General features: G+C 41.4%; 1 protein-coding gene across 1 annotated transcript in view; it reads left to right on the top strand.

Moving 5' to 3' along the window:
* Positions 1-23,020, top strand: part of KLHL6 (kelch like family member 6) — a 732,992-nt gene that overhangs the window by 156,093 nt on the left and 553,879 nt on the right. Inside the window, exon 2 of the mRNA XM_086943989.1 lies at positions 21,774-21,939. Within this exon, the coding sequence (XP_086800115.1) occupies positions 21,774-21,939 (166 nt within the window). The remainder of the gene's footprint in view (positions 1-21,773; positions 21,940-23,020) is intronic.

Here is a 23,020-nt window from a genome sequence, read left to right as displayed (position 1 = left end):
TCTCAATGGCCCTCTGATCCTGCACCGCACCATGGCCCCTATTCCCGGCACTGCAATCACCATGGGCATAGGCTCCCAGACTAACCACCCAATCCCAACACTGCTCTCATGCTATTACCCAGTATGAGGGAAGCTCCGGGATTGGTCTGAGCGGGCTGGTGTAGTACTCAGTTAAGACCTAGGAGTCTGTGCCTGACTCCACCCAGTTGTGCAACGCAGCTTTGGATGGAGACATGTAAGTACGCATGTCGGTTTGCCCTTCCTAAGACAGCCGGCAAACTGACATGCGCACTTACAGTGCTCACCAGTCCTCCTCTCTGGCTGCAGCTGACAATGGACGGCCTCACCCGCCTCGTCCTAAACTTGGCTGAGTCAGTGACTAATAAAATTGTTTAATTATCATTTTATTTTTCATATGATGCCTTTCAGCAGTGGTGGCTTCGCCATAACGGAGAAGCCACCCCAGCTCTAGTCCCGGGAGGCATTCCATGTGCATTGCGGTAGGTTTTCCCACACAACACCCATGAAATTTGACGCTGCCCCAGATTTACAAAATCTTGTAAACCTGGGGATGGGCCAAATACATACAGCTCCTAAGGTGAGGCATAACAAGAAGAAATATGGTGCTTATTTATGAGAGCCCTGCATCACTTTTTCACCACATAAAGTGGTACATGCAGCGCTCCCATGAAGATTTATGAAGCCATGGAAAGCAACCCTATGTGGCTTTGAGGGGCCTTATAAGTGATGAGTAAGGAGACACAGTGCAAATCGTTGCATCACCTTTCTCTGCGCCCAGGATATGTTCTATGAGCACTGCAGTGGGATTTCCCATGCAACACCCATGGAATTTGACGCTGCCCCAGATTTGCTAAGTGAGGTAAACCTGGGGAAGTGTCAAATCATGAGGTGAGTCGTAACAAGGAGAAATGTTAATTTCGAACATTTATCCTAGTCTTTTCCTCTTTCCATGTGTGCTGCATTCTTCAGCACACATAGCAAGAGGAAAATGCCTCTTAGGGTTGCTTTTGTTCAGGAAGGTTACCGTTCCTGCACATAAACAATCCTGCTGGAAACAGAGACCCCCCTTGCACCATGCTGCAAGGGGGCCTAATTTGGAGCTAGGCTGCTAACACAGTGCCAGCGCGGGCAGAAAGGACAAGAATGCACTGTATTGCTTAAATATGGTGCAATTCTGTCCTTTTACTTTGGCGTAGGCCAATGTAATGTAATGTAATGTATGTGTCTTGTAAAGCGCACTGCTGCCCTGAGGTGTCGTGGCGCTGTAGACCGCTGGGGAACCCGTCCTGGCTATCCCTGTGAGATGGTCCCTACTGGGTATCTCCAAGGTGAAACCAGGCCTCCCCGGCGTCTGTGGGGGCCGTTGTAGAGATGAGGCAAGCTAATGCCCAGAGTTGCCGAGTGTGATCCCTGGTTAGAGTAGGCACCGAGGCGAGAATTATCAAGTCCGCTGACCCTGGTCCACGACCCTGCCGCGTCGGGATTTGAACCCTGCTCAAATCGGCGGCGGCAGACCCGTTCTCTGCTTCCGGGTCTGCCGCCTCTAACCAGTGAGCCACACCACTCCACCAGCGCTGCAAGGTGCATTGCTGTGCTGCTCTATGCCAAAATTCTCCAAATGAGTCCCTGTGTTTATTTCTCCTCATTTTTCCTCTTTCCATGTGTGCTGCATTCTGTAGCACACATAGAAAGAGGAAAATACCGCTTAGGATTGTTTTTTTGCATGAAGATGGCCCTTCTTGCACCATCATGGTGCACGGGTGCCTATGTTGGTGCTAAGCCGCAGAAACGGCGCCAGTGCAGAGAGTGAGGACTGGAATGCACCCTATTGCTTAAGTACAGTGAATTCCTGCCCTCGCCAAAATCACATAAAAAAGCCTCTTAAATCACAGAACTCGCAATGACGCAGTGACACCACATCGGGTAAATACTGTAACTCGGAGTATTAGCATTTACTGGTGTGATATTATAGCACCAAAATAACTGCCCACTGATAGTGGGCTCAATTATTCCGATAAGCCCGTGATTATAAAGACGAAATCTGTACCTATGCACTAGGGTTACCATTTTTAAAAGGGTTTTTCAAACAGTGCATTCCTGAATTTAAGACAAACAAGCAGGAGGTCGCAAACAGTCAGAGAAACAAAAGACCAGCGGCCTCTCATCTCCCTCAATTACTAGCCTAGCTTTCTCGGATTACAGGAACACGCCTCAACCTATGCGAGTCTTTTGTCTCCCTCAGCATCAGACACTTCTGCTCAGTGGCCGCAGGTCGTCAGTGAGCAATCAGCATACAATGCTACTAATTTTAAACTGCTTCCTGTTTTCCTCCTACAACCGGCTGTCTTGTGGTATTTTCTTTGACCTTTCTTGTGAAAACAAAGATGACACAATTGATGCACTAATCCTCTATTTTTAAAATTCTTGGTACATCCTTCTGTTTTGCCTTTCGAACATGTGAATTGTCCCTTTATTCATCCACCTGGTTTAGTGCCTTTTCTCTCCTTAGGGCAGTATACCATACATGCCAACATTTGGGAGTGGGAAAGAGGGAGGTTTTGAAAAACAAATCAATTATTTGAGGGCGAAAGCTATTATAAAGCTAGGTTTGGTTTTAAAAAATCGGCAGTCTGTCTTCTAAATTGGGTGTGTAGGAGTTTGAATCTGTCAGCCATTTTTCTCCAGATTAGTTCATGTTTTCATTGTATAAAACTGGGTTATTCGTTGTGATCGATGTGTGTCCTTCACAATAAATAAATATACAATTGTCTTTTTTTACTGGGAACCGAGTACCCATCCTAGCACTTGACTCTCTCAGAGTAGCAAAGCAGAACAGTTCCAGGCCTACTCAGGGAGGTGGTGTGGGCTAGTAATCCCAATTCTTCTTTTTAAAAGGAAAATACTTTTATTACACACACTACTAAATACTATGCATCAAATTACAAACCTAGATTCAGGGAAATGTAAATAGCTTTGGTGACATCCTCATAATACATTGTACTCCTAGTGGGTCCTGAATCCTAAAATCACAATGCACCACCTACACCAGATGCAACATCACAACCTATGCGGGATATAAGGCAGGCTTATTGGCAGGATGTCACAACATTAAGAACAATAACCACATGTTATGCTTGATTGATGAGGACAACATGAGTTGTCAAAAGTGTTTACCATAAGTATAAACATAGTAGTCATTGCTAATACTGTTATTATTAATAAAGCATTACAATGTGTGTGTCAGAGTCTTTCTCTACACTTTACAGGACACAGAATATAGATATAGAACCAACCACAAAGAGTCCCTACACTCCAGAGCACAAGATTAAAATCTCTAGGAATGCTTCAATAAATGGTAATCGCCATCTGAGGTCATGGGCACAAGGACTCAGGAGCCCTAAAGTGAATATTTGGGCGTCTCTTCTGGGGGCTTTTCCCCTCCAAGCCGCCCTCAAACACCTTAGTAGTGAGAGCGCACAGGTGCCTGATTTACAATCTTTCATCTGATGATCTTTTTAAGTTGACTAAAGACACAAAGAGAGTGAGTAATAATGAAACAGTTCAATCTTTGTGAAGCCCATGTGGCCCCACACTACTTTACTTCAATCACCAATTTTTGGTCCTTAACCAAGAATTGGTGATTGAAGTTAAATAGAGTTTTTTCCAATTAATTATCAATCCGATGTATATGCATGTCAGGAGAATATTCATCATCATCATCATCACAAACTTTATTTCGCATTTTAAATAAATGCATAACATGACATTGCTTGCAATTTTTTAAATGCTAAAATCAAATATTTAAAAGCAACCAATTTGTATCAATTGTAAGGAGAATATCAAAAAGATGCAAGATTACAGCTGGGAAGATAAAATATCGCAATCGATTCAGTCTCCATAATAAAAAAAAAATTACAGCCACAGCAATAAAGAAACTGAGAATTTGAAATAGGTGCTCCTTTAATTCTGTCTCCTAAACATGAATAAGTTCTAAAGTCGCCTAATCAAGGTTCTAAGTGTGGATTAGGGATGGTTCATAGAATAGAGTTTCAAGGAAATTCAGAAATGCAGGAAGGTGTCAGCATAGCGAAGACTCCTGTAGAAGTTTTCCAGGATTGGAATAAGTGTTTAGCATGAAGCTTCATGCTTTCAAGAATAACGGAAGCAAAGAGGCCTGTATCCCATAAAGCCTAAGGAAATGTGCTTTAAATCCTAACGGTGTGAGCATTAACTAAAACAACAGAGACTTCAGAAACAGTCGGATCGCTTCCCACCCCTCCAGGAACCAGTTGTTTCTATTCTTGTGTTCAGGATTTGCAACATTACCAGACTACCTTCCCACAGAACTTGGACAGTTATAGGCAACCTTGAGTATTTCCTGTTCCTGAATCGAGATGAATAGGAGGCTTCATCTGCTCATTAAGTCTTCATGTTTCTTACCAAGATGTCTCTTCTCTGGTCCTTCTATCAAGAAAATAATACAGACAACAAGACTCCTTTCTCTAGTGCAGGGTTCTCCAAAGTTGGTCCTTAAGGGCTGGATCCATACCAGATGTTTTGCATATCCCCATTTAGATAAATGTAGTTATCTTAAAAATCTGGCATGGATCCGGCCCTCCAGGACTGACTTTAGAAAACCCTGCACTAGTGAATGAAACCAAGGGAACACACCTGCAAAAGAAAGAACATGCTAACCAAGCAAAGTACATTTCAAAATCACAAGGCCTTTAGACAGGCTAAATTTAACTATACATTTAATGTGCATTTCAAATACAGGGTTATACTTGTGCACATATAACTCAAGAACAAATACACATGTGAGTAAAAGCATATATGATTGCCCTTTGAAATATGACTTTCAAAATATATGCAAATGTGACTTAAAGTATAAATGTAAACGTGAATACAGAATACATGTCTTCATGTTAGATTGAATAATGGTGCACACGTTTATAAAATTTGAGTTTCTATAGTAAATTTATTTAAATAATGTATTTATAATTTCCCACACTATTATTAAGTCACACAGCAGATATAATGTCAAATATAAATGCAAATTGTGCATTGATGACGTGTAAGGGATGGAATCTAAATTGTGCTATTCCAATCCCTCCACTGATGGCAATTTTAGCCTTCATAATACACATATGACACATATGTGCCCTTATCAGATGAGATTAAGTCAAAACCTTGAAGTTTACAAGGACTTTCATCTAGTATTTTCCAGATGTTTCATGTCATCATAAATTCTACACATCCTTTCTCTTTCTCTGTATTCCCCTCCTCTCTTGTACTTGTCTTTTTCCTTTCCTGTACTTGTACCCTTTAAAGATCACAAACAAAGATATTACACAAAGTGCAATTATCACTAGGGGTCTCAGAACTGAACCAAGTATTCCACTTCCAAGTTTTCCAAACCATTTGCCTACTGCAGCCAATTGATTCCCAAGCATCTATTGCTTGTAATTACTTAAAATCTCCTTTAAGATCAGTAATGTTCTTAATGTATTTCTTGAAGTCCTTGTTCTTGTCATGAATATTGGTGCTGCATAGCTGGGCCTTTAACATCTTACAGACTCCATCCCTTTTCATTAGAAGGATGTCAAACGCAAGACGGTTCTGCAAAACCATGGATCTCAAACCTACCATTTCAGTATCTACAGCAAATAAGGAACTTGCTGTTCTAGTGGCCAATTTATCCACCATGATGGAAAACCTTCTAATCTTGAGATCATTCAAGATTACACCTACAGATAGAATCATTGTACTAACAATATCTCCCACAATTTCTGCACCACTGCTACTTCGTTTCGTTCTAGGTTAAAGGTTAATCAAATGTTCTACATGATAAATCTTTGAGAAAACTATACATAAACAACAAGTACCATGTGGTCCCTTGGGCAATTTGAAGTATGCATGCTCCCCACAAACACAATTAACTCTAGGAATAATGAGATCTTGTCCTTCCTACATACTAAAGCAAATGATCACAACCACTTTTAACCATGAATTTAGTGTTAAGGTTCGATTTATCTCCACTCACATATAATTTCCAATTGTGTTGCCAATCTAGAAGTAGTGCAGACATAACCTCTAAGTCTCAATGTTTCACTTCGTCTGTATCCCATAATATCTTTCATTCCATCCTGTTTTTATCCTTACCTCCATTGATCTATTCCTGTCTCCTGTCAAATCCAAACATTTCTTCTCAACCACAGTTAAAAACATGTCAAATTGTGTCTATGAGCATAAGCCGAGTTCAACATAATTTTCAGTCTAAGAAGACTGTTAACTGTGTCCATTGTCTATGTGTATTGCTTTTATCAGATTTCATGATTTCTCTACAACCAGACTGTTAATCATCAAAGAGTTTACAGCTGCCAGATTGTCTTCAGTGTGCTTTATTTATGCAGATGACAAACAAATTCTCTAAATAAAGTGATACAATTATTTGCAAAGTCTTCGTGAGTATTCCTTAGCGCTAGTCCTTCTTCTTCTAACTGACACCCTTACGCTCCTTCAGCAGCCTCGGCACTAGGTAAACATCTTAATTCTTTTTTTAGCAAAGTTCAATCAAAAGTTTCTGATAAAACCAAACTTCAAATTTAAATTCAGAGATCAACCTAATGACAACTTGGGTTAGTCCATTCAGTGGCAAAGCAATTTCAAAACATAGTTCATCAAGGAATGCCAATTCACGGATGTTCACCTAGAATCTCACTATTAGCCTGCAAATCACATACTCCCCTCTTATACATATTTGTTGCAAAGTGTGTCCATTCACAGGATGAGAACCTCCAGGACAGCAGTCAGTTCTTGTTCAGGGGGTAATTTCAATCTCTCTTCTTCTTGCCTGCTCGTCCAACAGTCCTCCGTTTCTACTCGGCGTGATGCAGCACTGTGCCCTTCGTTGGGGTCTGAGTCTGGCTCAGGTAGCAGTACAGGTCAAGACTTCTCAACTGTCAGTTCATCAAGTCCTCCCTCAGGCAAAGGATGTGCTGGCACAGGTTATTACTGAGTCTCAGCACTCTGTGCACTCTCTTCTTACTGTCTCTCAGTTGTGGTTTTTATTTCAAGGAAGGGCACTATCACGTCTTCAAGAGGACACTCTACTCTAAGAGTGTGGGCTGCATAGATACAGTTGGGAAGTCCCCACACTTTACAGCAGTAATTGTCACTAGGATAACCTGCTATGGTCTATGCAATCTAGACTCTAGACACATTTTTCAAACGTGTTTCTTTACCAAGAGTCAGTTGCCAGGACTGAGGTCATGGCACTGCTCCAGACATGGAGAGACAGCAACATCGTCAAACTAGCAGAACACGGAATGGACCACATCAGCCAGTCCCTTGCAATAATCAAGAACCAGGTCATCTGTAACCTTCACAAGCACATTTGTGGACAATCCATTTCTCTCCCCATGATTATTTCATGTGAGGACAATCCTTTTTTTCCGATCAAGAATACTACAAGGACTCATCAGCACAAGAGGAAGAGCGTGTGGTCACTCCAGATAGGTGGATGCACACACTCTGTCCAATCCGACTTTCACTGTCTCATTCACCTGCTCCACAATGCCAGAGACCTCTGTACGATAACTGCAATCCAATCTCTGCTCCACTTGCAATGCTGCACACAATAGTTTTAGAAGTTCATTATTGAAATGAGTCCCTCTGTCTGACTCCTGCGAAGTCGGTAAACCGACCCTTGGTATGAACTCCCTCAACAACAATTTAGCTACTCTGAGACTGTCATTTCTTCTGGTTGGGTATGCTTCAACTCAAAGCGAGAAGATGCACAAAATCACCAGGACATATCTCAGCCCATTGCACACAGGCATTTTGATGAAGTCCATCTGCATTCTGTTGACTGGCTCTCCTGGTCATCCTATATGACTCAATGTCACTGGAGTTCTTTTCCCTACATTCATCTGTTGACAAACTACACATCTGTAGCACAATTCGTCAGTCACCAATCTAATTTGTAGGTTCAACCAATGCTGCCTAACAACCGGACCATGCCCCTCCCACCACTATGAGCTGCTCCATGGTGTCTTGCCAATGGGGATAACATGCTGTCTGGTAACACTGGTTTGCCATCCACAGAAACCCATATAACATCATCTCTTTTCATACATTCCTCTTGGATCCAACCCTGATGTTCTGCCTCTGACACTTCCTCCTGCAATCTCTTAATTTCCTCCCAGGTATCAGTTGTTGACACCTTCGAATTCATTAATGTATTCAGTATAGATGTTTGTGACCCATGAGTACAATATTGAGCAGCCTCATCAGAGTAACAGTTGCCCATTGTCACGTAATCATCACCACTTCAGTGAGCGGGACACTTTACAACTGAAATATTTGCAGCAGCTGTAGTGTCTTCAACAATCTCATGACTTGCTGCCTACTGAGGATTGGGGATGCAGATAATGCCATAAGTCCTTTTTGTGACCATAACTGTCTGAAGTGATGAACAACACCAAAGCCATACTAAGGGGCTGATTACGATATGTAATGTTTTACCCACCGCCATATTACGATGGCGGTGAATATTGAGATGGACGGAAAGTCCGTCTGCTTCTTTTCCGCTGGTCGGCAATCGTTACGATTGCTGGCCGGGCGGAGCTGGGGCTCATATATGGGGGCGGTGCCTAGCAGGCACCGCCATCCATATTATGATGTGTAGATTTCAAGGCCTTACCATGACGGCGATGCTGCCATGGAAAGGCTGGCGTAATTTACTTTTGGGCCCATGGTGGGCCCCCGGGGTGTGGGGGGTAGGGGGTGCCCATAGGTACCCCCCTACATGTCCATGTACAAGGTGGCAGGCACAGTGCAGTGCCTGCCACGTTTTTTGAATGAAATTAAAATGTACTTGATATGCTAAAAAAAAAAAGACAGGAAACCATCCATTATTTATATTATATTCTCCCTTTTACCAATGAATACATATGCAATAATGCAATGATGCTCTATCAAATCTTATCGATGAGCTAATGATTTTATCAAATGTTGTTTTTTGTATGAAATTAAAATGTACTTGATATGCTAAAGCAGTTGTCTACCATTACTAATTGTGGTTTGTTTGCCATTTAAATTGTGCCAGTAGTTAGCTTGTGTGCCTGGGTGTGTTATTTTACATACAGTGCCTGCCACATTTTGCATAATTCCACATTGTGGAATGATGCCAGGGACAGCATATCTGGTTAGTGTGTCAGCCAGGGTCACTTGTTGTATGCAAGGATTGTTTCCGAATACTAAGACAGACGGGAGTCGCCACTATGGCCTTCACTGAACATCTCTTCTATACGAATTGATACTTTAAGCAGAATGAAAGCCATTCTTTTACAAAAAACTGTGCCACTGATCTCGTCCAGAGAGACGTATGATCTGCAAGTTGCAAGGTCCTCTGCAGAGATACATGCATTATTATCAACAAACTGCCCAATACATTTCGCAGAAATGTTAGGTCGTATCTTAAACATGTCTGATACCAGCGGTGTTGTACATGTATTTAAGATGATTTTTTCGGGACTGTTAGCACCCTTTGAAGCAGTCCTGGGCATTTTTCCTAACTACGTGCACTCTGTGTTCGGCGGCCTGCCTCTCATCTTGGGACTCCTAGCAGGGATCCTATTTTTATTCCTCCTGCTCTGTTATGGCAAATCCAGCCACCAGCGATACCCAAATTACCATGGAGAATGCTTTCCTGGCCATTCAGTATCGTGACAGAATAACACAGATCCTTGGCTTGGCTTGGCTCGTTTGAGAGATCTGAATACCACATGGTTCCTGTCATTTAGGTCAATCTGGCAAGATTGCATCTTACCTGTTCTACGATGCATGCTTTGTGGAGAGGAATGCGTGTTAGATGTCTGTCTAACACTTCCGTCAGCAATGCCAATGGATGTTGACGCTTTACTGAGTCCGGTGACGGCTCATGTACTGTGTTGCCCCAACAGCTACCAATCCTGATGACGGCATTCATTGAGATCTCACCGGTAATTCCAACTGAAGTTGAGATGCGCGGACCAACAAGCACACAGGTACCATCCGCTGGGAACATTGCTAATGCGACTGACGCTGACGGCGATGTTTAACATCTGTGTACAGTCGACCTTCTTAATGAAGTGGTTCAACTTTCATCTACTGTGGTAGACAATTTCTTTGCCAGCCTTGAGGACTTAATGTTTTCTCCTGACACCGAGAATAACTTTTGAAGTTAGCACACAGCGTTCTTTCAACTCTGAAATTCGACCTTCACTTTTTTCAAAACAAAGCTTCTAATTTTGGAACTGTATTTTTCTACGATTTGATTTGGCTTTTTCCAAACACAATGAACTTCAGCACAGAGCAATCTGCTGAAAGTAGAACTATTCTTAGAGAACAAGAATTCTTTGAATACTTCCTAGAAACAATATTGCCCTAATCCACAGAACAAAATAGCTTGTATATTCTGCAATGGGATGGTCTCAAATTCTTTTTTTCTCTATAACTTCGAGCCATTTCATAAATGTCATATCATATGCTTACAAATTACATCATTGCCTTTAAGTGCATACTGTACAAAATGCTTATTTTTTCTTTTCTCTCGTGTGCAACCATTTCAAATGCATTTTATATGTGTTTCTGGGTGGGATCGTATACACATGCTTTAGAATATGTCTTAGTACTTGAACTTAGATGAACATGATAACGTGGAGTGGGTGTTGTGTAACATTTTAGGACTCTATTGTATTTTTTCCCGATTCATGCCCTTATATAGGTATAAATCACCATATCCCTATATAGGCATAAGAATCATAACCATATTTAGACATAGCTCATGCAGTCCAAATATGGCAGGGCTACTTCCACTAGTTTAGAAAATCTACAACGATTTCTTGGAAAACTCGGCTTCAGCAGCTAGGAACTTCCCCTTGCTCGAATACTGACTTGTCCAAGAACTCATGGAGTTTTCAAAGAACTGAGACTCTTTGATGATGTTAATATGTCCAACTTTACGTCAATCTCAGCACCTTCAAGGTATAAATATGCCCACACTTGCCATAGCAAACACACGGTGGTTTGGAGCAGTTTGACTATCTACTTGCCCAATGCGCCCTGCTACTGCAAGTGCCGAAGGAAGCCGACCCTCCAGCAGACGCACTGAGAGAGACGCCGTCTTTTCTCCTGTCAAAAAATCCAGCTCCAGTGTTTCCAAGCTACCCTTGCGGGTTGTTGGGAAATCGAGTCCTGAGCCTGACCTTCTTCATTCCAAATCAAGGTACCAAGCTGATTAGAACCTAAGAGAAATCTTGGACAGATTCTTGGCAAAAGAATACTACATTTATGCTACACCTGACTTACTTCTTCCCTCATACTAAGCTTAGGTTAGGTACATCGGGGTAGGCGTATTTTAGAATCAACAGTTGAGTACTTTTAGCCTCTGTTATTTATGTATGTATTTATCTATGGTTTAGGAACCATACAATGCTCTTACAGTATTATTTTATTCTACTCTTTATACTGTATGCATTATATTTTACAACCAGTTTTACGATTGTAGCAGTTAATTTCTTATGCTTAAGAAAGAAGACTGTTCAATAAATCCTTTTATTGAAAACGTCCGTCTATCTATTTTTCCCCTCCTCTGGTGAAATGAAGCATGCACGATTGACTGCGTAAAATATCTATCCATTGTTTCCATGACTCTGAAGATCAGTTTTATCTTGGGGAAACAAAGTTGTCAAGTTTATGCGGTTGTCAGAAACTAAATCCCCTCTTGTGAACTCGAGAAAGTTTCTAGTGACCTCTGACCTAGCTTGCACTCACAATTAAGTTTAATATATTCGATAGAGACCTAGTCGACCTAAGTCCGACGTCACATCTATAGGATATATTATTCCAATGCGCAGAGCCTATTGGGAATATCAACTTGGCTGCTCGAGATATTCTTCCCCTGTGCTGGACCACAATAGAAACGGGTGTGGTCATGACGAGCTCAGCTCGTCATGAGCACATGAGAACTGTGCCTCATGACGAGCTAAGCTCGTCATGAGCACCGAAGGGGTTAAAGAAACTACACTACATCAGTTCCCACCAACTTTATACTCCAACTTCTAGAGGTTTGACTAGGAATTTCTTCTTATTTGGTGACCAGTTCTACCAACAAGTGAAGGACACTTCTATGGGGGCTGTTTTTGCCCCCAACCTGGCCATCCTTTACATGGACTCAATTGAGACTAACCATATCCTGTCCCTGTCTAATACCTTCAGTACTGGTATTGGCAAATGGAAGAGGTACATAGATGACATCTTCATGATCTGGCACGACACTGACACTAACTTAGATCTATTTCTCCACTGGTTAAACAACAATTGTAGAGGTCTAAGATTCACACTGGCACACAACAAAATGTCCATCCCATTTCTTGACCTCAATATTAAACACACAGATGGGATACTCATCACCAGCTTATTCCGCAAACCAACTGAGCGTAACACTTTGCTCAGATATAACAGCCACCACCCTGTGAACTCAGAGACTCTCTTCCGTATTCCCAGTTCCTCCGCATCAGGAGGAACGGCTCCATGAAGGAGGACTACTTTCACAAGGCTAAAATACTGCGTAACAAACTGACTAGTAGAGGATACCCCCGCAGACTTGTTCGTAATGCCATGAAAAGAGCATGGTACTGCCCCGTGAAGTCTTACTAGAAGCAAAAACCAAACCATGTCAAAACTGCCTGGTATGCGTCACTACCTTTTCTCCAGTTTCGAATATTGTACAGAAGATCATTCTAAAGAACTGGCCTGTCTTGAATGCCAGCATCCTCAATCTTGAGCGCCCTATGTTTGCATTCAAGAAGAATAAAAATATCAAAGACCACCTAGTTCACACAGTCTTACCCAGTAAGAAACCCCCAGGTACTCTGAACGATCACTGGTCTTTGCCACCGCTAAAGGGATACTCAAAATGTGGAAATTGCATTGTATGTGATCTCACCATAGAATGCAGAGAATTTATCCATGAAAATGTAAAAATTGAACTGCAAACATTTACAAACTGTAACACATGTAATGTTGTTTATGCTATTCTGTGTCCATGCAAAAGAATATACATCGGACAAACCACCCAGAAAATCCGGATGCGAATATGTCAACACCGGAGCAGAATAAGATGTAAGACATCGAATGCCCCCCTTGTGGAATTTTTTTTAGAGAAAGGACTCTGAAAATGACATTCATTGGACTATTATAAGTGTGATCAAACTTCCCCCAGAGGTGGTGACATGTCCAAGCTACTTAACAAGAAGGAGTTAAAATGGATTCTGAAAACCAACAGCCTTAATACAGGATTGAATCGTCTAGAGGACTGGACTACCCTCATTTAAATTGCCCGAATAATCTATCTGCACGCAACCCCTGTCCTCCATTGTGACTGTCCCTTACAATTACAGACATTCCCACCAATTGAGCACCTGACTGTGGCTCCCACCGCATCCCCGAACTCCTTAATTAACCTGTGAGACGTTGTACTTGATTACATGGCTTAATGTAGGTGATTTTCCCGCCGCTTCCAACTAATCACTAACGCCCACGCACTTGCCTCCAACCTAGGACATTATCACCCTATCCTTCTCTTACAGGTGATCCTTATGCTCTAGCAGCGCTTCCACCTCCTTTATCCCTGAGTCGCTATCGGTAAGACACTTCATTTCCAATTCCATCACTTCACGCAACCGCTGGCCCTGCCTGTCCACTCAGAGTCTCTCAACCCCTCCCTTTTAGGACTCTACCTTAGAGGAACATGATCCTTTTCCTGACATCAAGTCTATTGTCATTATTACGAGTAAGGGTTATTTATGTTACGTTCCATTCTTGGGTTTTAAACTATTGACGTCACCATCACGCTCATGGTATTACGCCTTTCTAATTTGGGTGATCCCCACTGGTTGTCCACATACAAACCTTATCTATTTACACCCCAGCATGGTTTTCCGTCTACAGATTTGTATCTATCTATATAACTCTCCAGGAGTGTCAGACCACCTTGCCACTGCGCCGAATAGTTCTTATCATCCTAGAGTTATGACTAAATCATATGTCACCAATTGTGAAAGAAGCGTCGCAAGTTTTTCCTGACAATCCCAACACATTCCTTATCCATTTACACCCCAGCATGGCTTTTTGGTTATATACTTTAAACAAGTGTGTTTGACCACCTTGCCACTGCGCCGAGTAGTTCTTAGCATCCAGTGGTTATGACTAAATTCAAAGCATATGCCACCAACTGTGTATGTAGCGTTGTACGTTTTTCTGACTAGCAAAATGTTGAGAATGTGTATATCTCAAAATAACCTCCCTTTAAGTTCTTAAATCAGGTTTTTTCCCCTTTCCCTCCCAAATGAAATTGTCTACAGTTAATTAAGGCTAAATTTTGACAGGCATGCATTCAATGTCCTGATGATGATCCACCTATTTATTTCATGGATCGAAACGCCGCTGACACCTTAAAAACACCTTATACATTACAAACATTTTATCATTTGAATATGTAAAGGTGTTCCTTGCGATTTGTTTCTTATATGAAGAATTTTTTGCTGTAACAAACGGTAAGCCTTGCCTGAGCCTCCCTGTTTGTTACCTAATTGTTTGTCTCTGATTGTGTAGTAGGATACAGACTTGTGTGACACTTTGTGTAGTGTGGATTTTATAAATTGATGAGTATTAAATATTATACCTCTATCCGGCTGGATAAGTGCATCCAATATAGCACTGATCGGGTCTATATTCATTCACTTGTTTTCATCCCTATCATCCCTAGGGACCACTGTTGTTAAAATAATTGATTCCCGAGGTCCCTGGCTGACTTTACTTGGGTTCCCTTGTTGTCTTAAAACATGTCTTCTACAGACATGGCACATTGAAGTTCGGACATATCAGTACTTTCACTCTTTATTTTTTTTTATTGTGGATTGCGATGTACATCCATTACATGGGTTTGTGAAGTTCAAGAGATAGCATAAAGATGCTAATAGCTCCTGTAGTCTTGTATCTGGAATTCGGTACACTTTAACATAAATACAGTCCTTGTTTATGCCAAAGAAAATCTTACTCCAAAATGTATTGAGAAAAAAATATTTTGGGATGATGGACTAAGTGTATAAAGTCTTTCCCTGAGCGAATATGTTTACAAATATCTGTAAAACCCAAGGTGGCCTTTCCATGCACTATCACAAATGTATTTAAAGGGCCACAAACAATCGCTCATAAATGGCTTGCCCAAAGGGGTTTCACCGTGGCGTCTCAGAACTTTTCTACGAGAGACCGCATGAATTTCATGCTCCATCATCTTTAAAAAAATGCCACATGCAAGTTTAGTGTGCATGATCACGTTAGCAATTCTGTATACGAAATAGGTTTTAATTCACTAATCAACACCTAAAACACACTCTATTACTTCATAAAATTTCTTCAACCGTAGCAGCACTATACAATACTAACCACATACCAACGGACAAACAACATACATGAATTTGGTGAGGGCAGCAGAAACACACAACGATTGTAGAAATGATGCATCGAGATCGTGAATGGTGCTTGTGTGGGGTAGGGTGGTCTGCTCTAATAGCTGTTGGTTGCATCCTCCTTTCCCAAAGCATTAGATTCTAGTGAGTCCTGTAGCCTATCCTGAGAAGCCGGCTCTTTGACTGCCAGGTGCCCCTCACATCGAGCAGCACAAGTACCACTCCTATTCAGAGGCTTTGGAGCCCCTTTCCAGCAGCAAGAACCACAAGGGAGCAGCCAAGTGAGGGAGCACCTCCAAAGTCCCCCTATGTGGCAGCTCCGTTTATGGTTTCCAGGCCTCTAACACAGTTTCTATGTTCAATAAAGACAATGTTGGCATTCACTCCCCCTCCACTCTCTTCCTACACAGTATCATGAGAGGAGCAGGCAATCATGTCTCTGGGATGCTTCACTGTTTAGGAGCTCTGCATAGCTGTCTTCCAGTGCTTATAAAGCGTATCCCTTGAGTTTTGAAGTGAGTACAGGCAGGAGACAGGAAGTTTGGCTGATAGTGTTGCATGTGATGTCGTTTTCAGTGATTGGCACTGCGTTAACAATGTTTGGAGGGTAAAGACAATCCACATTTCTACAGTAATTATGTTTGCAGGGGTGGGATAAAACCAAGTGAAAACCCAGAGATTTATCGTCTAATCTTGCTATTGCCTTATTGTGCTAACTTCTAGAGGCTCATATAGCTCAAGAAGTGAGCACTCTCCTATTTGACTTCCAATTTCCTAGGCCTTTGCCAAGAAGCGTTTCATCCCAGACATACTATCGAAGCCGTGATCCTATCAGTCATTGATGATTTGAGAAAAGATCTGTATGAGGGTCACACTCCAGCCCTGATCTTGCTTGATCTATCTGTGGTTGACCATAAGATGTTACTGGGCTGACTGCAAGCTGCAGGTTTTACGGAGAGTGGTTTCAATTGGCTTGCTTCTTTTTTTGAGACGCAGACAGTTCAACTCATCCTGCTTGGGGGCATTGGAAATAAAATTGACTGCAGTGTTCCAGAAGGGTGCACTCTCTCACCTAACCTATTACATTACATTTACATCCATCCAATCACTTATAAAGGGACTGTCCAAAGAGGTTATCTGATTTTAAACTATGCAGGTGACTACCAGATTTTACTTCAGCTTGATAGGCCGGCCCCCGCACAGGATAATTGTAAATATATAATGTGTTGTATCAATAGATGGATGGATTTGAACTGAATGCTGAGAAAACGGAACTTGTGGTGCTAAATCAAAATCCTGTGATGTGGCCCAGCCATTACTAGCTTCCAGAAATAGGCGCACGACCAACGCTAATGCCAGCTGCAAAAACTCTAGGAGTCCTCATTGATCAACATCTCTCAATGAGGCCTCAAATAAATGCAGTAGTCTCAAAATGTGTCTTCACCTTATGAACCACTAAGAAGATTCAATTGTTTCTCTCTTTTGAAGCTATGAAGTCTATTATCCTGGTGGTTATAGGTGCCGATTTAGACTATGTGAATAGCGTGTACCTTCATCTTCATAATTGTGATCCTATTGGGTTTCAAATGACTCAGAACGCTGGGGCCAGGGCAAATTTTAGAATCCCTGCAAAACACAGATTCCATCATACAAGAAGAGCCTTCATTGGTTGCCAATCAGGCGGTACATTCCATTTAAAATTTGCTGCCTTACCTTCAAGGCTTTACAGGACTTGGCTCTGGATTTCCCAATTGATTGCTTGTCCAGATATGTCCCCAGGAGAACTCTCCGATTGGTTGTGAATGTGAATGTTTTATTCTCTTTTATTAGAATGGTACTTTTATTATTCTCTGTTCTTAACCTATTTTGTATTGCAATGGTTTTGAGTGCGAAATAAAATAAAATAAAAAATCTCCGATTGGTTGCTGCAAATGTTTTGGTGGTGCCTAGAGTTCAAAAACTGAAGACTGTAGGCCGTAGATTTCAACTCTGTGTTTGAAGGAATGGCATGCTCTTCCACTTGAGACCTGCCTTTGTAAGCAGACTTTTGATATTCATGCATAACTTATGTGCTCCTCTCTAGAGGATGATAGCGCCAAGAGACCTTTGGGTGAACATCAGGCACTATAAGTACCAATTAACATAAAATAACATAACATAAATGCAAAAAGGGCCACAATAAAGTGAAGAGTAGAAAAGAGGTAATTTATTATTATTATTTTTTTAAGTAAGTAAATCTTTACTCTATGATTACCTAAAATCATTTACAAAAGGCAATGTAAATTGCAACATAAAAACAGGATCAAATATAAAACTAGGTAAATGAGACCTATGCAAAAATCATTTAAGAAATATTGTTAAAATTGTATCAAAACCTCATTTTAAAAAAAAAATATATATATGAGGCCCAAACAATGCCGGCAACCGACATTTATACAACGTAAAACATAGATTATGAATATAAAATCAGCTACAGAGGAATATAAAAAGGCACAACATTTAAAGCCCAAACGATGTTAACAGCATTAAGAAATGCTAGGACCCAGTATTATGGGAACAAATAGCTCAAAGGGATGTTTTGTGTGGCCAGGAATAATGAGGCATTACCGGGCATGCAAAAAACCATGGAGTGTGTGGGCATGCAATGTTATGCCATCATCAGGCATACATAAGATTGTAGAGTGCGTGAGGTAATTTATTTGTGAGAAGTAGCTGTGGTACAATGGGTGGCGGCTAGAATGTGCAGGTGACAGCTTGAGTTTTAGGCAGGCGGAGGTAAAGGGTTGTGTTGGGGAGGAATATGGCATTCAATAGAGAACTAGGTGAGAGGAAATTAGAATATGAAGGGACGCTGCGAATCGCAAAGTCAAAGCTTGGCATTTTGTCAGCAGGATAGGCTTGCTTGTCAATGATCGCTAATATGAACAAAACGTTATGGGAATTCTAACAGGTTAAGTTGTGTGTATTACCAATAGAGAGGACTGGAAGCATTTTTAAAGGATTTTGGTGCAAGAAATGCATTAGGTAATTGTCGGGGCGACTACAATGTATTTTGCCAGAAAAGTTGTTTTGTATTTAATGTGATTAAAAATTAAGACAATAAATATGATATTCTAGGTTGATTTCGGTGTTGTACACAGTTTGATTGGATACTCAAAAAGAAGGCACTCTATTTTCTTTAGATTTTTCCGCTAGCACTGAAAAAACAAACTAGGGTCATTAGTTCTAAATAAGGCAGGGATCCAGTAGTATGAATAGAAAAATATACACTGTGACGCTATTAGATATTGTTTGCTGGTATGTCAGGGCACTCTGTTAGGTCCGGTAGGCAAAGTTTTGGCAGAGGAAAGTGACAAATATTATGGCACAGGTCAGTACAGTGGGAAGGACTTCTTGACCAAAGGAGAGTTAATTAAGAAGGAAGCAGAATGTTTCACTCCATGAAGAAATGAAGATTTGAGAGGGCAAATGTGAGAGCTGGCTTCGACTTCAGTGGTAATTTTTAAAGAGACCTAAGGGGTTGTCTAGAATAGGGAGAAGGTAGTTTTTTTATTTGAAAGGTTCCGTGATGGAATTTCTAATCCTTATATTGGGCCAATAGATTTCTCTTCCTCTGAGAATTTAAAATTGACTAGAGATGTTCCCAAGGTGCTATTGAAGAAAGTGGAGATGGAAGATTAGCTGTTGAGGACTGTGAGTCCGTTTGCCTTCCTCCACTATAAGATTTCAAGGATATTCCGTTTTGCCAGTGCCATAGAAGGAAAGATAATTCCTCATAATATAGCATTTGTCACTCCTATAGGGGAACAACTACCTCAAGATAGATGTTTGCTCAGTGTTCTATTTATCTTTTGATATGGTTGAGGATTAGTCAGAAGAATGAGTTAAGGGTCATACTGGGCAAGTCAAGTATTAAACCAGCCTTTAGACCTCTGTCAACTCATCTGGAAAGCTCCCTGTTATTGAGGTTTGTAGTGAAGGGTCAATTCTTCTCTGACGAATGCCCTCCTTTTGAGTCTGACATATGCATACTGCCAGCATTTCTGCATGTTCCTTCAATGCCTGATTAGGCATGAGAAATGTTTAGAGGGATTCATCAGCAACTTTGTGATCATTTCTTATTTGTGAGGATCAACCAATGATGTTGGCCTTTGATCAGATAGACAGTGGAAGTAGCATTGGCAACAGGAAGGTTTGAGGGCTCACTCACATGCCTCTCATTCTTGGAGACTGAACTGAATACTTTTCAGCAGTAACTCTGGTTCCGAAGGATAAGGGCGAGGCATTGATGGCGCTGGCCAGGTAGAGTTTGCTGAGCAAGGAAGTCCCGCTGCAGGAGTTACAGTTCACTAATTGCCAGCAAAGTTTGAGTTGTGGGCATGGGAGAATGGTCTTGAGTGGCAACAAGGGTGTCAGTATTTGCATTTGTAGCAAATATACGCGAGAAAGGGGAATTGCTAAATAAACTAAAAGTGAGGAAGTTGCTGACAAGGTGAAGTAGGTCCGCAGACAAATCAGTTGACAAAAGGGAAGATGGTCACCGTGGAAATGCTGGTTCTTTAAATGCTGAGTCTGGGAAATGAGTGCACGCATTTATTTGAGTCCCTGTTGTTCATATATCACCAATGTTCCCAGTATTCGAGAGGGGCCATCACAATTTAATGTCCAAGGGGCGAGGTGTAGCAAATGAGGACTCAAACTCTCTTAGACTTTCTTTTGGCAAACGCAAGGCACGGCCACAGATGTAATCAGGGCTATTTCTAAAACGTTTTCTTTCTTCAAGAAGAAACTCAGGGGCATATTACCAACAACTAGCGATGATTATCGCTATGTTGGTTTAGCGGCAATATTAATATCGCCAAGCTCCGCCGATTTTTATTGCTTAGGAGCGTTGCTATTATCAAGGTTTATCTCCTAAGCGATAAAAATCGGCCGAAATGCATGAATATCGCTGTAAAGTCAGCGATATTCATGCATTATCGAGCAAATGCTCTTAGCCATGTTATCCACCTCCCATTGGATAACATGACTAAGAACTGCTCAGGGCAGGTGTTAGCTTTTGGAGATAATCGCGCTTAGCGCGATTATTTCCAAAAGTTGGTAATAGGAGATAGAGATGTTAGCGACTGTTTCCAGTCGCTAACATCTTGGCACGCCCACTTTGCTTGTCATTAGCGATAATTATCGCTGACATGCAAAGTGGGCACCTAAATGCCCGCTATCTCCTACTAGCTGTAGCTAACTGGTGTTAGCGACAGCTAGGTAATAGAGCGATACAATTATCGCCGCTTCAGCGGGAAAAATTCCAGCTAAAGCGGAGATAATGGAGATAATGCCCTTGGTAATATGCCCCTCAGAGACAAGCACCCTGTGGTTTTGCATGTTTAATAAATCTCTCAATCAGCTCAATCAGGCCTCCTCAGAGAATTCAGAGTGAGATTGTAGTCCACAGAGGGCCTGAACCCCCAGAACAAGGAAGGTAAACTGGGGAGACAGACGTTTTACTGTTGCAGCAGCAAGATTATGGAACTCCCTTCCTTTCATTATAAAATCTAGTCCTACATTACTTACTTTTCGAAAGCAACTTAAGACGTGGTTATTCTCTCAATGAGCCCTTAGCCCTTTAGACTTAGAACTTACTTGTTCTCAGGATTCTGGTAGCATACCTAGCTCCTAGCGCCGAGACACCTTCGGGTAATTGTAGCGCTTTAAAAGTTGCATAAATAAATAAATAAATGAACTAGTGACTTTTTCTTAAACATATCAAGACATAGCTATGCAAGACGCTTTTCTAAATCATGAACTAAGAATATTTTAGTGTCCTCACATTTACCAGATTTTGATAGGGGTTGTAGAATGGCTCGAGATACTTCGGCCCACTTTTCACTGTAGAATGTATTTTTGAATAAACAAATACGTAACTCAATGACTGAATCACATAAAGTAACATAAGCATTAGAAAGTGAAATAAACACTAAAGCCGTGCAGTTGCTCTGTGATTGGTTGTCCAGTTGCACACCTGGTGCAGATAATCAAAAACAACTTTTTTCTATATATAGTGATGTGAAAAAAATTGTTCTTGCTGAGAGAAATAGGCGCTGATGCGAATTAATCGAAGACCATATTTCTAATATCTAAGACTGACTGCCTTCACTTCAGTGTAGTGCATTCTTCTCCCTAATTCTCCAACACCCATTTTGAATTCTTGTTAACATTTTAATCAATTGATTTTTCTAGGGCCATGTTTTGCAACGATTTAAAAGAGAAGTACGAAGAAAAAGTCCTGATAAAAGGTGTTGATTCCGATACAATGCAGATACTGCTTGACTACACTTACACAAGCAAAGTCCTGATCACCAAGCAGAATGTGCAGAGGCTCCTGGAAGCAGCCAGCCTACTACAGGTGAGAGAATTCAACACTTCTCATAGAATTACTCTTTTCTACTTGTATCAATTACAAATGGACACATTCCCATCTCAGACGTATAGCAACAACAAAATACAGAACTAACACTGAAGTGACAGAAGAGATTTTCTTACAGAAAAACGAAACAGCGTTTAGTTTAAATACAGTTTTACTTGGCTTCAGACTCAGGAAATGCTCCCCCATCATCTTTCTCTTTAAACTCGATGCAATGTCAAAGCATTTCCACCCTTTCTCAAAAGAGTTGCCTTGTTTAAGCTAATCACATAGGGCGAGATGTACGACCCTAAATTGCATGTGCAAATGGGTTAGCGCCCCATTTGCGCATGCCAAAACGAATAGACCATGTACAATTCCTATTTAGTGAGTCATTATTTATTTGTGGCTCGCTAAATAGGAATTGCGACTCGCTATTAGGAAGGGGTGTTTCAAGAGCGTCCCTTCATAATAGCGACTCTCTACCCCATGTATGAATGGTTTGCGACTGCAATTGTGGTCGCAAAACACTTGCAATTTACCGCCCTCTTCAAGAGGGTGGTACTGCACCCGCAGATGGGAAGGGGTCCCCAGGGGACTCCTTCCCCATTGCGAATGCAGGGGTAAATACATTTTAGGGGCAGGCAGTGGTCCCAGGGACCACTGTATGCCCTTAAAAAATAAACGAAAAATTTCATCTTCGTTTTTAAATGCATCCCGGTTTCCTTTAAAAAAAACTGTTTTACTTAAAAGCAGTCCCAGACATGAAGGTCTGCTGAGCCGAGTAGGACACCATCCCCGGAAGGGCCAGCCATTCCCAATGGGGTCACGAATTTTGAGTGCCTCATGAGTAATCATGAGGTACACAATTTGCGAACCCATTGGGAATTGCAAACAGTGTCTTAGACATTGTTGTACATGGCATTTTGCGACTCGCAATTTGCTAGTCACAAATTGTCATGGTCGTACACCTGGCCCATAATCCCATGCTCGCATAAAGTGACACAACCCCTCCCTTTGCCTAAAGATCCACAACAGTCTCTTCTAGAATGCACAACATTAGAAATTTCTTAAGGCATCATAG

The sequence above is a fragment of the Lissotriton vulgaris genome, chromosome 11 (assembly GCF_964263255.1).
Source record: "Lissotriton vulgaris chromosome 11, aLisVul1.2, whole genome shotgun sequence".
Classification (NCBI taxonomy): domain Eukaryota; kingdom Metazoa; phylum Chordata; class Amphibia; order Caudata; family Salamandridae; genus Lissotriton; species Lissotriton vulgaris.
The sequence above is the reverse complement of the archived record's forward strand: the minus strand, read 5'-3'. Positions and strand labels throughout refer to the sequence as shown.